The sequence below is a fragment of the Candoia aspera genome, chromosome 6 (assembly GCF_035149785.1).
Source record: "Candoia aspera isolate rCanAsp1 chromosome 6, rCanAsp1.hap2, whole genome shotgun sequence".
Taxonomy (NCBI): Eukaryota; Metazoa; Chordata; class Lepidosauria; order Squamata; family Boidae; genus Candoia; species Candoia aspera.
The window spans coordinates 59634262-59651307 of record NC_086158.1 but is presented as its reverse complement, the minus strand read 5'-3'; the positions used below and the strand labels follow the sequence as shown (position 1 = coordinate 59651307).

At 39.2% G+C, this 17046-nt stretch overlaps 1 protein-coding gene across 4 annotated transcripts; it reads right to left on the bottom strand.

The window, feature by feature from the left end:
• Positions 1–172: 172 nt before the first annotated feature.
• Positions 173–16866, bottom strand: DENND10 (DENN domain containing 10). Of its 4 annotated transcripts, none has more exons than XM_063307228.1 (9): positions 16738–16866; positions 12733–12949; positions 11371–11450; positions 9310–9458; positions 8601–8712; positions 6932–7032; positions 5880–5987; positions 3700–3794; positions 173–1785 (listed from the first exon to the last, which is right to left on the bottom strand). In XM_063307228.1, the coding sequence occupies exons 2-9, from the start codon at positions 12763–12765 to the stop codon at positions 1609–1611; spliced, it is 855 nt and encodes a 284-aa protein (XP_063163298.1). In that variant the 5' UTR covers positions 12766–12949; positions 16738–16866; the 3' UTR covers positions 173–1608. The 4 variants fall into 4 exon arrangements, with proteins under 4 accessions (XP_063163298.1, XP_063163297.1, XP_063163300.1 ...); XM_063307227.1 differs by having other exon boundaries at positions 12733–12929; positions 16738–16865; XM_063307230.1 differs by lacking the exon at positions 12733–12949 and having other exon boundaries at positions 16738–16819.
• Positions 16867–17046: the final 180 nt, after the last annotated feature.

Sequence of the window (17046 nt, the reverse complement as noted above, 5' to 3'; positions counted from 1 at the left end):
ATCTTTCTGAGAGCTACCTGGTTGCCAGAATGAATTTTTTGTTTCTTATAGTTAACAGGAATAAATAAATAAATACAAGGATATATTGATTTTAAATCCCAATTGATAGGGGAAATATTCCGTATTTCATCCACATTAAGACATCAACAAAAATAATACTGTCAAGGAAAAATCAGTCATATAAAATTAAATGTATTAAGTTGGCTTTTAAATGTTTAAATCAACATATATTTCTGTACAAAAGTGCATGACACACCCCTGAAAATAGGGGGAGCTCTAGTCATATTCATACACTAATTTAGATTTTTTTTTTACAATAGTTGCCCATTTCCTTCTTTATCTCCTGTATTACAATATGCAACTCATAAGTCAAAAACAAGATTCTCAATATTGCTAGTATGCATCATTGATCATTGTTAAACAGTATTTCATAAAATATTAGGATAAATAAGTGTGATTAATTAAAGAAGTGTATATCACATGCTAAGGTATATATTTGTGAAGGCAAGAATCATAAATGGCTTTTTTAAAAAGCAAAGTGCTACTGCATAGGCTCAACTTGATTTTTTTAGTTTTTTTTTTTACAAACCTCTTAGTTTTATAATTGCTACAGTTTTAAATTAACAAGCTAAACCTTCCCACAAAAAGGTATGCAGCCAAACTTCAATGGCTATTTAAGGAAAAGGCAAAGTTAAGCAAATAAAAGGCCCAGCCCTATATTCATTCTGCAAAATTCCAGATACATGCTGACATCTTGCATCCCACGAGGAGAGCAACTTCAGAGGAGGAGGAAGGAATTAAACCTCCTGATTCCTTGAGAGGGGAAAAAAAGGTCTTATAGCTGTTTTCTCTAAAAGCAGCAGCTACTAGGTATATTAATATACAAATCTGCCCTATTCAGTAGGATTGTTTCGTAAGTCAAAACAGCTCCAAGCTCAATCAGGATTCATCATCACAAAAAGTTGTACACACTCTTGCTCTAAAAACCCAAAGTGCACCTGTGCAAGGTGCGGCCAGCAGGCACATTGAGTGTTTGGCAGTGTAGCCAATAGACGTAATCTGTCAAACATTCACCAAGGGCTTGAGGGAGGTCAGATTGTGCATACAGCTCTTGGGTTCACGGTATCAGCTGACTTAACTGTAAAGATCTAACTTTCAGCCTCTCTTGCAAGTTATGGATATGCTGAGACTGTAATAGAGGCAGTATGCTAGGAATCATGGGAGTTGCAGTCCCAACATACTTGGTGCCAAATTGAGGAAGGCTTATTTAATTTGTGTATTTTAACAGTGTTCATGTCATTAACAATTTGATTAATGATTTCCACTAAGGTGCTGATTGGGGTTGACAATTACTATTTCACCTTAATGCACAGCTCAAACCATCATGTCTTTGGGTCCTTTGTAGGAAGAACAGACAATGATATACTGTAGTCAAGAATATTTTATGGCACACTGATGGTTTTTCAAGCCTGTGTCATTGCTTATTCTCTCCAGAAATATATACAGTATATAAAAAAAAAACCCTACTCTTTCTTCCACAGAATTCTTTACATAAGCATTATAGTAAAGAAGAATTTCTAAGTACTCCACTGAGGTTTATCTACAACATCAGATCTTAAGCATTTGTTCAGCAGCTGCCAAATGATAAAGGAAATTCTCTGTTGCTGGTGGAAATCGCTTTTGTTTCAGTGCTTCTAAGTTAAGTGATGGCTTCTCACCATCATGAATGACCTCTGTGAATGAAGCCAGATTTGTCAAGATTTCCTTTGTCTTCAGTGAAACATCCTGCAGACACATTTTTAAAATAAAGAGGCAAACATGAAAAAAGTTGGTAAAAAGAAAAGCTCCTCTTACTCTGAGATGCACTAGCCTATGTTAGTTCAGTGTAAAACTTTGATAAGCAAAACTCCTATAGATATTATTCTGAGATGGAATACTACTAGAATATTTGAGCTAGGTTTATGTGATTTCATATATCTGCTATTTCAGATTACTGCAGCTGTTCTGAATGTTTTCAGTATTTGAATCTATTGGATTCACACACACACACACACACACAGATTATGCATATCATTTGAAATGTGATTAGATGGTATGTTGCACAAACCAAACCGTTACAATTTTTATATTACAGTTTTAGAATGCTGCCATGTCCCCTGCCAATTGTGGCTTATTAAAATAAACATGTTTAAACAAATCATAGCTTAAAGTGATGCATGAATCATATTATCTATATATTTCTTCCTGGTATATTTATTTTACATATGCTTCCTTGAGGAGAGCTTTCCCCTAAAATGTAAATACAAATAATGAAAATAAGCAAGCAAACAAAATGCTGACTGGAATCAGCTTTCTAACAAGGATCTTTTCCAGTGCTATTTGGAGATGCCATGAATGTAACTACTACAAATATATATGCTTATTTAAAACATGTTCTGCTAAGCCTTTTTCTGTTTTACAGTGTATTTCATTGTTTTATCATGAAAACGCGGGGCAAGGTGCCTCGAGTAATGTATATTGGCTTGGCTTACAATGGTAATTGGGACCAGAACTGCCATCGCTAAGTAATGTGGTCATAAGACGTGACATCACATGAGCTTGTCGCTTAGCAATGGCAATTCTGGCAGTTCCTGTTGCCCTTGTTAAGAAAGAACTGCACGGGTCATTAAGCAACAACCTCGCATGACCATGACTTCCAACTTCCTGCCAGCTTTCCAATGACTTTACTTGTGGAAAACTGGCAGGGAACATTGGAAATTGCAATCACGTGCCTGCAGGGACACTGTGACAGCCAGAACTCCATGCACCTGGCATAAGTACCATTCATTCAGCACCATTATAACATTGAACAGTTGCTAAGTGAATGGTCATAGCCCAAGGACCACCCATATAGTTAAAGAAAATGAATTAGATTTTCAAATACATAGGGGTGTGTGTGTGTAATCATCAAAGAAGCTGGGAGGTCAAGTGCCATGGTAAGCAGGAAAATAATGCAAAGGGAATGTGGCTGTATGATACACATGGCAGGACTAGGATTTGTTTTGTTTTTTTCCTGGGTTTTGAGGTAGTTTAAGTTTTCTTTGCCTTTTTCTAAAACTGATTATAAGATTATTTAAGGTTTATGTTATCAGTTTTGTGTTTCTTGTCTCAAAAAGAAGGGATTCAAAAGTGGCAGATGTGGTTAAAGGAGATTTCAATGACTGGAACAAAAAAACTTTGAGGCCACTGAAAACCCATTCCTACCTCAAACTATTGAGCAGTATCAAGCTCTGGTCAACCTTTGACTCACATATTTATCTAAATAAAGATGGTGCTTATTTCCAATTTAATTTTAGAGAAACTTACACTTCTACATTATATATGGGTTCAAGGAACAATAGCTTGCTTTAAATCAAATTAATTACAGTTCCAGGTTTGTTATCCAGATTTGTTTAGAACAGCAGCTTTTCATCTTAAAATGAAAGCTTGGTCTCTTCTCCACCTTCCACAGAAGACATGTAGACTGAAGTTTTGCCAGAGCTCACTGTCAGTCATCTAAACCATAGTCATCTAAACCATCTAAACCATTGTATTAGTGGCTAAGACAGGGACCATCGTGGGTCCCTGTCTTAGCCACTAATAACTGTATTCTAAACTAGAAGCATGGTATTTAGATAACAAAAAAAAGTGTTAAAGACTGAAATAATCCAGAAACTTAACCTTTATAACTTGACTGTTAGATTTCTCTGGATCTTCTGCAGATTGAACAATTAGTTGACCAATTTCTTTATGCAATTTCCCCATTGTCATTGCCTCTGAGGAGAAAGAGAAATACACCAGCACTCATTTCCTTTGTACAAATCAATGTTAATAAATATATAGCTTCAAAGCATAGAACTGTAATCACAAGATCAGAATTTGGGTCAAAAGACCACATTGCCATAGAAAAGGTACACATTTCCAGATCAACATTTCTTCATACCAGCATTCAATTACCATTCCTTATTTGTATAATGCTAAAATTTTGCTTTGTAATTCGTTTAACAATAGAACTGAATTGATAGAACTCCCCATGCTGCTATCTTTCAGGGTCCATATTTCTGTTTCTGTACATTAGCATCATTTCTCCCAATCAGAAAAGAACACTGTGGGGTGGCATCACTTTGATCCAGCTAGACAACTAAGTGAAAATCCTACTGTTAGCAAAATAATTTTAGTTTAATACTTTCAACCCATTACTTTTCATAATCATTTTTTGTATCCTTTCCTAAGTGCCTGGGTCAGGAAATTAGCATTGGCACTAAGAACTTCCATCTTAGTTCTTAGATCCATCTTATATTAACCCGGTTTTCTGAGTACTGGAATAGAGGAATGCACTACACCATAGTGTGGGATTTTGACATTTTCGACCCCCCACTCCAAGTTTGGGAGGCTATTGGGGGCTTGAGGGTAGGAGAATTGGCACACTAATCAGCAAAGGGAGACATTATAGAATGCCATTACACAGGAAGGGTGTTAATCCTTTCTTCTAGCCCTTCAGCCTTATCCTGGGGTCCTGGATGCCAAACTGGCTTCAGGCTGCTAATGCCAGGTCTGTCTGTAATAAGACCATGCTGCTCCATGATCTAGGTACAAGGCAGAACCTGGTGTGAATAACCAAAGCCTGACTGGGTGAAGACATAGATGTTTTCTTATCAAACATTTGCTCTTCCAGGCCCCAAGTGCTCTAGCAGCTATAACTCCAAGGCTTGGAAGGGGGCTTTAATGATGCTCTCAGAGATCTTTATGGTGACCAGATGTGCTGCTGGATATGAGACTGCATGAGCTTGCCATGAGGGACACAGTAGGGATTCTGCTAGCGTATTGCTCATCTTGCAGTCCAGCAATTCACTGCGTAGCTGCTTGATCTCACTGCTGGTGACAGACTCCCTCCAGTATTGATGCTGAGGGAGCTGGGTCAGGAATGGCTTTGAAATTCATGGTCACCATGACAATCATGAGCTTGCCCTAGGAGATCAGAGCCCAACTCATATAGGAGGCCACACATTAGATCTTGTCTTTATCTCAGAGAAGTTGGAACAGATTTGACAAAGGGGAACATTTGGGGGGACTGCTTTTAAAGACTATTCAGAAACTACAGCTGGTGAAGTCTATAGTTGCCTGCTGGTGAGAGAGGTTACAGCAAGATTAGATCTATCCTGTGGGTACTTCACTGGCTAAATGGTTTCTGAAAACTTCCAAGGGCTGCTGATGACCTATAAAATCCTTGGGTGTTTGTTACCTATTGGACTGAATTCTTCAAGTGCATTCTGCCCATCTGCTGTGCACAAGCTGAGAGGGCATGCTAATAAATCAGGGTCCAAAAGCAAAACTTTTTGGTAGCAGTTCTTGCTCTGGAAGTTTGCCCTCCAAAGTTAGATAGCTACCTCCTTGCTAACATTCAGAAAGGCTGTTCAAATTGCTATTTTTCACAGAGCTTTAAAGGTACAGTGTATTGGGTTACTGTCTGTTGGGGTCTGGTTTTAGTTTTAGCGTTTTTAATAAATTTTAAATGATTATGGAGGATATTTTAATGGATATTTTTGACATATTGTTTTATAATGTGGTGAGCCACCTAGAATTGTATGCCCCGCGTATAGACTAGCTCAGTGTTTCCCAACCTTGTCAACTTTAAGATGCATGGACTTCAACTCTCTGGCTGGCTGGGGACTTTTAGTAATTGAAGTCCATAAAGTTGACAAGGTTGAGAAACACTGTGCTAGCATATGATTTTTAGTATCAGAATAAGAAACTTGTGCCTATGCCCAACTAAAATCTGCCTTCATCAACATGCAAACAAATGTATCGACATACTGTATCTACTGTATATATAAGAAAAGTAGATGACATAGCCTACAAACCTTTTGCTTGATTTGAAATGGTGATTTCACTTTCAGCCAGATTCACGTATATATCATAAAGGTCTAGCCTGTTGCTCACTTCTGTATCTATACATCCAGCAATGTATCCTGAGAAGGAAAGATTTATTTATTTATTTATTATCAAATTATAATGGTTCAGTAAAAGCATTCTCACCTCTCACAAGGTACTTTAATATGAATTTAAAAAGCTTATAATGATTTTTGTTCTTTTTATAGCCTTAAACATGCATGCTAACGTTGGATATCTACCAATATCATGGGAATCTACCTAGTAAACAGGTATAAAATTCTGTATTCAGCATTCCACTATTCTACAAGAAACTCCAAACTACTACTTTTTACAATAGATAAATAGGAGAAGCTGTTTAGTACTGCAATATCCAAACATCTGAGACCCCCCCCAAATGAATTGTAAGATTATTAATGTGACCTTGAAGGAGATATAATGAATAGTACCTCTTCTGGGCTTTGACCATCATCTTGTGATATTAAGCCGATACTCAAAATATTACAGAAATTCAAATTATATAATACTACTGTGAACACTTCTATGGATTAGGATGTTAATAATTTTTATAATATAAGCACTAGAGAGGCACACTCCCAGTCCCTTCAGTTAACGAATGTCATCTCACGGGACACCGGAAGCATGCCTTTTCTGTCACAGCATCTCCCCTCTGGAACACCATACCCCCGAGATTAGATTGGCCCCAACCCTTCTGACCTTTTGTAAAGCACAGAAGACCTGCATGCGCTTCAGGGCCTGAGGATTGGGAGGCTAAATGGCCCGGTGAGGGGTCTTTAATTGTTTTGTCTGGATTAGGCTTCAGAGACTATTGCAGGTTTTTACCCTTTGCTAATATTGTTTCTAATGTTTGAATATGTTGTTAGCTACCCATAGTCACATTTGCAATATGGGTGGCCATATAAATTGATTTAATAAATAAATAAACAACTATTTTTTCTATTACCACAAAAAATAATTTAGACATTGTTTTGTGATGCTGATTTTTACCCATTATCAGTAATACCTGGACACATTTTTAATGCTTCTAATTCATCATCATTCAGATGCACATATGAATGAAGAATTGACCAATCTTGTCGGTGCCACACTAAGGCTGGTAATGTCCTAAAAGAAAGTTATATTATTTTAAGACAATAGCTCTTTTCAAGAACCCCACTCATATCTTCTCCTGAAAGGATTCATTAGCTGGTCTTGTCCCTTTGTTTGGCCCATAAGAGGATCAGAACTGTAAATCACATGGGCAGTCTACATAATTTCAGCCACAGATATTAAGCCTTCCAAAAAATGGGTGGATATCATCATATAATACACTGTATGGATGGATGCATGGCCAGCAGGCATACTCTTGACCCATTTTGAAATTGGAATTTTACAAAAACAAATGCATTAAGTGTTAAGAAATGAGGACAATTTCAACATTGCTGAGCATTGCTTTTACAGAACCTGTCTGTGTATAAAATACCATTTATTTTACAAAATGATTAACCAGAATAGTGGATAAGTAATAAGAGATTACTTTGATACTAATCAATAGAACCAGATATCATAGTGGACTCTAGTCTGTTTCAAAACAAGCTCATTTCAAACAATGGTTTATCAAAGTTTTGTCAAATTAGGATTTGTTATAAATCATAGTCTCCACTCTGTATTCAGTAGAGGCTTTTCTGGATACTTAATAGATTAGACATTGTTTGGGAACATTCTGGGAGGATAAAGGGGTAACAGTGGTAACATCCTCACCAATCTGCTTCTTTTTAAATGAATATTTTGTGACTGACCACACCCAACATGGCAGCCATGGTATGCAAACATCAATGACACGATCTTAAAATTCCAGTGGCACCCATTTGTTGGAACTTCTCCTGTTTACTGATTCTAGGTGCTGGGTCATAGATGTCTTTAAAGGTAGACAAAAGATAATCATGGCAAATAAGGCTTCCTTAGGTCCAAAGGCTATATATCACAGCAAATAACAGTATGCCACTCAAGGGTAGCTTCTGCAGAATACACATAGGAGGGCACTTTTACATTCATATCCTACTTGAGGGCTTATCACAGGTAGCTGGCTGGACACTGTAGAAGTAGTATTGCAAGCTAGATGAACTTTTGCTCTGATCTGCAACATACGGTAACTGTCACAAACAGCCAATGGGCAGAATGGAATGAATGGGTCAATGTCTTGTGTGACAGTACATTTACAAGTCTCTTCTCATCTGCAAAGTCATATGTGCCACCCTTCACAGATTACCTAAGCAGTAATTCCTTCAGGCACTTTTATATACAACGAAGTTATGCCCTTCAATGTATTACGAAAAGTCTGACATTGTGAATCAAGTCTACTGAGTACATGGTTAACAGAGGCCATGGGTTAGCAGTGCAGTCAACACTATGGCCACCATGAAAATGAAGGTGAGAGAATGGTGGAATGAAAGAACCCATGTGGTCTTTTGGAAACAATATGAACTTAAACCACTGTTAAGTTTTGACATGCAAACCAGGCTACCCACAGCCTCAGAGTACAAGCACAAGGACTCAAACACATTACAATTTAATGTTAGATATATTCATTTGTGTTAGAAATAAAGAAGATAAGGAATTCAGGCCCATGGCCAAGAGATTTCAAAATGAAATTAAGTGAAGGATAACTTTTTATTTAATCAATATATTTTTACCTTGTAAATTCGAGGATAGTTTCTATTCTGGGATGATATACTACAATTCTTTTCTTTAACATGAGTGCAGTATATAGGATGACTGTTTCCATTCCAAACTGAAATACTATATCTAGGACAATCAGAAGTGAAACAGATTCTTAATACAACATAATAGCAGAATTCAGCACAATTAGCAACATAACTATAAGAACTACTGTAATTTACTTAAATTCACTTTTATGAGACAAAATTTACTCCGCTTTTACCCACAGAATACTTTTTAGATACATCAAGCTATAGTTTGGTTGTTACTTCTATGTCATGGCTTGTTTAATCACTGTCGTTTAAATCACAATTGGCTAGATTCACCTAACATGCCAAGCCATGGTTTACAAGCCACAATGACCAAACTAACCACATAATAGCTTAGTGCAATATGTGAACCTGGCATTTATCTTATTTTTTTAAGAATACAAACACTTTGTATCTTTTGCATCTTTTTGCTTTTGAGAAGTCAGGCCAGTTGAGATAAATTATTAAATTATTAAAAACCATTCTACCATTTCAATTCATGCCAGGGTGTTATTTTTGTCACCATTTGGAGGGGGAGGACACAAAAGGGAAACCCAAAGTGTATCCTGGAAAACCCTTGAGACCCTCTTAACTGCCCAAGAATTAATAAATGTAATTGAAAGAAGGGGAGCTTATTTTTTTAAAAAAATCTCACCTTTGACTGAGCCTGCAAGGTAAGCTTTTCTGACATCAAAATCTTTGCTTAGGAAAGAACCATTTTCTTCACTCTGACAAATCCCCTTTGTAAGGACAGAAATGTAACTCTCCATCATTTTTACAGGGCTCCCATATTTCAGGTATATTCTGAAAAAATAAATTGAGCTTCAATATTTGTATCTGTGCCACAAAGAACAAATATAAACAAACTCAAGCCATTAAGGCTTAGAAACGGAAATGAGCACCGCCCCCTAGAGTCGGACACGACTGGACTTAATGTCAAGGGAAACCTTTACCTTTACCTAAGATTACATGTGTTACAATTAAAGCATTTTAAGATTTACACACACATGGACTCCAAGCATCCCTCACCATTTGAAATGTTGGGAGTTTGGGCCCAGCAGCATCTGAAGATCACAAGGTTTCCCATCCATGCTTGGATTTCAAAATTACAAACTCCAAAGGCCCATAAATTTTCAGAAAACAAAACGGAAGAGAAATATGAAAACATTTGGAAAAATAAACTGAAAATGGGGAAAATATTTAATTCCTCCCATTTTGTATGGTAATGTAGCTAAAAAGTCAAAATGTGAAACAATTCACTTAAACACTTAATAAAGAAACAGCTGCAGCTATTAGATCTAGAATCAGCAAATAAAGATAATGCCAGGTCAAAGCTTCTTCTTAAACCTTTAATTGCTTTAAAGCTTTAAGAAGAAGCAAGCAATGAAATACCTTAAGATTTCTTGGGGGAATCATACCACCATCTAGGCCACATGATTTAAAAACTGAGGGTAGTCAAACATTCAGAAGTGATTTTATTCATCCATGCAAATATTCTCACCATTACCATTTTTGCAAGACTCACTAAACCCCACGATGACCTGTGCTCCTTCCAGCAGACCTATGGAGACCTATGGAGATGTGCAAAAACTGGAAGCCAGCCAGTGCCATATCCTCATCACGATCTATCTGGATTTGCTTTCTCAGTGAGGTGGGGGGGAAAGCCAGGTCACTGTGAAGGGATGCTATAAAGATACCCCTCCTCTCCACTGAAAAAGCAAGGTGAAATGGTGGTGAGGCACCAAGGCACCTGGACTTCAATAGAAGAGACAAAGAGCCAGGAAGCAGGATAAGGTGAGGGTTCTTGTCAATTGGAAACTTGCAGCTTCAGTGTCAAGGTGGCAGTGGCAGAACGATCTTTGCACATTTCCTCTTGTAGTGCAGCTCAGCTGGAAGTTAATCCACTCAACAGGTTTGGACATCCAAAACACAAAGCGGCATGGCAGTGGTTCAAGACTGGCACAGAGTGGATGTGGAGAAGAGGCCTTAGATAAAAGTGGATAAAGTTCAGGATTCCAGGATGGTACTTGGCTGTTTGGTTTTTTAAAAACTAGAACCTTGGAATAATTTGACTGGAGCCTAATATAAATATGTATACTCTCCCTAGTTATTTTCTTTCCCATCCCCCTTGCCAGCTTTCTCTTCATTTTAGCAGTATAATTGAGTCATAAATTGTTAAAAGTATCAACAACAAATGTTGTTGCTAGTATTCAGTAACTGGGAGTCAGACTTCTGTTCTACTGCAAATAATTCAGAGATCTATCAGTAGATCTCAACCTGTCACCCACCCTTCGTTAAGATTTCCTGTTTCTGAACCAAAAAGGTCCTTAAAATGTTAAGGACACTTCAGATTCAACAAGGAAACAAGTAGCCAGCCAGTACAGCAAGGGCATGAATTACTATGGTTAAACTGGTTTAACCACATACAGAACCACATTTTAGAAGAAAGGGATTCACTTCAATCTGTTCACTTCATTCATGATTTTCTATGAGAACTAGTGGGAGGATACTATTATGTATCACTTTTTATTGTTTTGATAAATCTTTTACTGACTTGAAATAATTAGTAATTATATGTATAATAATTATAATGGTAATTAATAATCCTTTTAAAATGTTTTCCCCTATTAATTGGGAATATATCGCTGCACAAAAGGTTTTTAACTTAGCTAATAAACCATGCAGGTGTTGTAGAAAACATATCAGCAATACACACCTACAGAGGATCCTAGAGAAGGCTGCATATTTCTCCGGGTTAAAGTCTTTGGTTGTCAGAACAATGGAAAAATGGGTCACCTATGCAACATACAGGAAAAAAAAAGTTGATGCCCAAATACTTCATTGTAAAGTAACAGTATAAACAACTAGAAAGGAGATATAATTTGGCAGATAAAGTTGCTCAGATCTGCTCAAGGGCTGGACTCTGGGCAGGTACAATTGAGGTGCCTGCGGCACAGGCTAGTGGGGAAGGTTGTTGAGACAGTGGTCAGACAACAGCTGCAGAGGATCTTGGAGGAAGTAAATTATCTGTGCTTGTTTCAGTCAGAGTTCAGGCCTTTGCACAGGTCCATCTAGTGCACTATTTTTGCCCATTTTTAGAGTGGAAGGCCCTTCAAACAATCACTCATAGTCCCCTTCATGAATGAACAACTGCAACAGTCTACATGAGGCTGCCTTTGAAGGCCCCTTGAAAACTACAGCTGGTCCAGAATGCAGCAATGCAGGCAGCGATGGGTATACCTTCATATGTCCATGTATCATCACTGTTTCATGAGCTGCACTGGTTGTCAGTTGGCTTCTGGGTGAAAATCAAGGTGCTGGTTATTACTTATAAAACTTTTTATGGCATAGGGCCTGCTTATTTGAGGGACTGCCTATCTCCAACAGTTTCTGCCTGCCCAGGAAGATCAGGTAGAGCATGGCCAGTATCATCCATTGGGATCTAGGAAGTGTGCCTTCTCTGTCGTCACACCTGCCCTCTGGAATAGCATTGCCATGGGGATCCATATGGCTCCAATCCTGATGGAGTTCCAAAAGTCACTAAAAACTTGGCTTTGCTCCTAGGCCCAGGGGTAGGATGGCTGCTGAGTCCCCGTCAGTTTTTCTTTGGGGTGTTTTGGGGGCATTGTGTGTATTTCTTCTGAATTCTCAGGATTTTTTGTGATTGTTTTTGAGCCACACAGTGTCATCAGGAGTTAGGTAACCCCTAAGTTTAAATCAATCAATAAAGTGTATTCTCTGCCTCTTTAAGTCTATTACATTACTGAAAATCTAATGTTCTTCGCCGCAGTCCAATACATCTTGAATTTTGTGCAAACATCCAGTTTAACTTTCAATTGATGAAAACGGAATACAGTTTTTATTTTCTCTCTCTCATCAATGTTCAACATTGCTTTTGTTATCATATGTATGGAACCTATATTTTACAGCATATTTATATGGTCTCTGTTTTCTTATGAAATCAGCAGACATATAAATAAGCCTTGTTTCAGAAATCCGTTTCAACTCTTATTAGGATAATGAATGTGCAAGTTAAGATCTTTCTATCAAGTTCCCCTTCTCCAAATTTCAATCCTACCTTTTTCAGGACAGAAGTGTCTGGAATTTCCATGGTTGTAATGTAAAACCATGTTAGTTTGTACTGGCCAAACAGGAAAGTGTGAAGCTGCTTGCTCTCATCTGTAAGGCAGCATTTTCTCAACAAAAGATCCCTGAATCCAGTCGTTGTAGAAGGGTAACACCAAACCCACAGAGCATCTCCATTGGTATCTTTTTCTATGGTGGAAAGATGTTCACTGTGAGAATGCCAACAGCAGCAAGGGAGTAAATTGATTGGTTGATCAGATCCAGTTATGCAGTCAACTTAACACCCACTTTTTACACACTTTAAAAATACTAGGCTCTGCTTGCATATATTATACAGTATAACCCTTAATTGTTACAGAAATTAACTCATATTTATGGCAGCATACATACATGAATTCTAATCTGCAATGAGATATTAATCTGGAACAGTATTATTTAAAAATATGAAACATCCCCCTGGCCTGCAGCCAGAGCAGCAAATTCTGTATTTTAGCTAAAAAGCACATTTAAATTAAAACTATCACAAACTGTTTTCCTTATCTAGCCTTCTCTCCCTTTCCTCTGCTGTTTCCCTTGTATTAAAATTTACATTGTACTCTTCTTGTAGCAAGTACCTGCTCTAGCAGTATTTGTAAAACACCACATACATTAAGTGTACTAAATAATAATAATTTATTTCTTCTTAAGTCCTCCCATTATGGGTTTCCCTGCCAAGTGAAGTGAGATGGGTAATGGCAGAGAAGGTTTTCTAAGTTGTGGGGCCCTGATTCAGGAATGCTTTCACATCAAGAGAGACCTGGTAACTGCACTGGTGACAAGCTAGGACATTTGCCCTGAGCATTTTTATAGCTATTTACAACCAACATTATATTGGGAAAGTGACACTTATTTATATCTTTCCTGTGCTATTAATTGCATTTTATTACTTTTCCGCTCTCCATTTAAAAAAGGTTGGAGTTTTAGATGACTGTTGTTTATTCGTTTAGTCGCTTCTGACTCTTCGTGACTTCATGGACAAGCCCACGCCAGAGCTTCCTGTCAGTCAACACCCCCAGCTCCCCCAGGGACGAGTCCGTCACCTCTAGAACATCATCCATCCACCTTGCCCTTGGTCAGCCCCTCTTCCTTTTGCCTTCCACTCTCCCTAGCATCAGCATCTTCTCCAGGGTGTCCTGTCTTCTCATTGTGTGGCCAAAGTATTTCAGTTTTGCCTTTAATATCATTCCCTCAAGTGAGCAGTCTGGCTTTATTTCCTGGAGGATGGACTGGTTTGATCTTCTTGCAGTCCAAGGCACTCTCAGAATTTTCCTCCAACACCACAGTTCAAAAGCATCGATCTTCCTTCTCTCAGCCTTCCTTATGGTCCAGCTCTCGCAGCCATGTGTTACTACAGGGAACACCATTGCTTTAACTATGCAGGCCTTTGTTGTCAGTGTGATGTCTCTGCTCTTAACTATTATATCGAGATTGGTCATTTCTCTTCTCCCAAGGAGAAGAGTGTCTTCTGATTTCCTGACTGCAGTCAGCATCCACAGTAATCTTCGCACCTAGAAATACAAAGTCTGCTGCTTCTACATTTTCTCCCTCTATTTGCCAGTTATCAATCAAGCTGGTTGCCATAATCTTGGTTTTTTTGAGGTTTAGCTGCAAGCCAGCTTTTGCACTTTCTTCTTTCACCTTCATCATAAGGCTCCTCAGTTCCTCTTTGCTTTCAGCCATCAAAGTGGTATCATCTGCATATCTGAGATTGTTAATATTTCTTCCAGCGATTTTAACTCCAGCCTTGGATTCCTCAAGCCCAGCTTGTCGCATGATGTGTTCTGCATACAAGTTGAATAGGTAGGGTGAGAGTATACAGCCCTGCCGTGCTCCTTTCCCAATCTTAAACCAGTCTGTTGTTCCGTGGTCTGTTCTTACTGTTGCTACTTGGTTGTTATACAGATTCTTCAGGAGGCAGACAAGATGACTTGGTATCCCCATACCACTAAGAACTTGCCACCATTTGTTATGGTCCACACAGTCAAAGGCTTTAGAATAGTCAATAAAACAGAAATAGATGTTTTTCTGAAACTCCCTGGCTTTTTCCATTATCCAGCGGATATTGGCAATTTGGTCCCTAGTTCCTCTGCCTTTTCTAAACCCAGCTTGTACATCTGGCAATTCTCGCTCCATGAATTGCTGAAGTCTACCTTGCAGGATCTTGAGCATTACCTTACTGGCATGTGAAATGAGTGTTTGAACATTCTTTAGTGTTTCCCTTTTTTGGTATGGGGATATAAGTTGATTTTTTCCAATCTGATGGCCATTCTTGTGTTTTCCAAATTTGCTGGCATATAGCATGCATTACCTTGACAGCATCATCTTGCAAGATTTTGAACAGTTCAGCTGGGATGCCGTTGTCTCCTGCTGCCTTGTTATTAGCAATGCTTCTTAAGGCCCATTCAACCTCACTCTTCAGGATGTCTGGCGCTAGCTCACTGACCACACCGTCAAAGCTATCCCCGATATTGTTATCCTTCCTATACAGGTCTTCTGTATATTCTTGCCACCTTTTCTTGATCTCTTCGTCTTCTGTTAGGTCCTTGCCATCTTTGTTTTTGATCATACCCATTTTGGCCCAGAATTTACCTCCAATGTTTCTAATTTTCTGGAAGAGGTCTCTTGTCCTTCCTATTCTATTGTCTTCTTCCACTTCCATGCATTGCTTGTTTAAAAATAATTCCTTATCTCTTCTGGCTAACCTCTGGAATTTTGCTTTAATTGGGCATATCTCCCCCTATCACTGTTGCCTTTTGCTTTCCTTCTTTCTTGGGCCATCCTTTTGGCTTTGAGCTAGCTGCGTCATCACGTCTGGGGCTAGTTGAACTCATCCTCTGTTCCTCCCCAGTAGCATTTTGACCATCTTCCGACCTGGGGGTCTCATCTTCCGATGGTATACTGACATATCTCTGGTTGTACTGATCCATTTAGTTTTCACGGCAAGAATACTGGGGTGGGTTGCCATTACCTTCCCCAGGGATCGCATTTAGTCTGACCTCTCTGTCATGACCTTCCCGTCTTGGGTGGCCCTTCACGGTTTAGCTCATGGCATCACTGAGGTGCTCAAGCTCCAGCACCACGACAAGGTAACGATCCTTTGCTCAAGATGACTACATAGGGGCTATTTTGTAAATTAGAGGCTATGTAAAGCCTTTCTGTAAATTAGCAGGAGATGGGAGTAGGTAGCTATGTTTACCCAGCATTCAGAGTGACTATTACTTTCAACATACTACAATAAACTACAACAGCTATATTCACAGAACACACTAAAGTAGCTGGGTTTATTCTTTGTATGTTGTGTGAAATGCAGCAAACAAGCCTGTAAAGTCTCCTTTGAGTCAAGTTCAACTTCTGATGGCTACACTGGCAATAATACAGAAGTAGTTTGCCTCTGCCTTCTTCCAGGGTGTTTCCTTTTGCAGTTCACAGCCCTGGGATTTCTTTTGATTGCCTATGAAAGCATCAGCCAGGTTTGAGACTGACCCCGCTTTGCTTCTTCAATTTCCCCATGGTGGCCTAGGTTCCTGTCCCCTAGCTGTGCTCATTGAAAGGCAATAAGTATTACGAGCAGGGGTGATAGTAAAAAGAACCAACCTAGCAGGATGGATGAATACTCCGCTCCCTTATTCCTATGTGGGGTAAGGGAGCATGCGAGGTCGGTTTTTTTTCCTAGCCTTCTCTTCTACTCTTCGTGCATGAGACGGACCTGAAAGAGTGCAACAATCCGACCCTGTTGGGTCACGCGTAACGAAAGCAAAACGCTTAAGACTACCTATTCAGGCCGACTGGAAGGGGCGAAAAGGAAGACGCTCTCCCTCCGTCTCCCTTCCCCCACTGCTTCATCAGCGCACAATCTATCTTCCCGTTTCAGAATGGAAATGGGGAGGGGAAACGAGGAATGCTAACCAGCTCTCCCCCCTCACCGACATTCCCGCAGCGGGAACGGAGATGCGCTTACCAATTAGACCTACACCCAAAAGCAGCTGAGCCTCCGTCTCTGCCATCTTTCTCCTCCCAGCGCCAGGATCCCTCCTCTGTTTCCTGAGAGACCCATCATAGGCCTCATAGCGGGAGAATAATTGAGTAACACGCCTCCTGGCTTCCGGCTTGATTTGGGTCTTCGGCTTACCCGAAATCAACGCGTCCGTATGCGAGGCGGTGGAGCGTAGTGTGCGGAGTTTTTCACGTTGATTTTAAAGACGCTGGCAGTAAACTGAAGTTTGTTTTTCCTAGGAGCAGAAGCGGGCGTAGAAAGAGAATTCAAAAC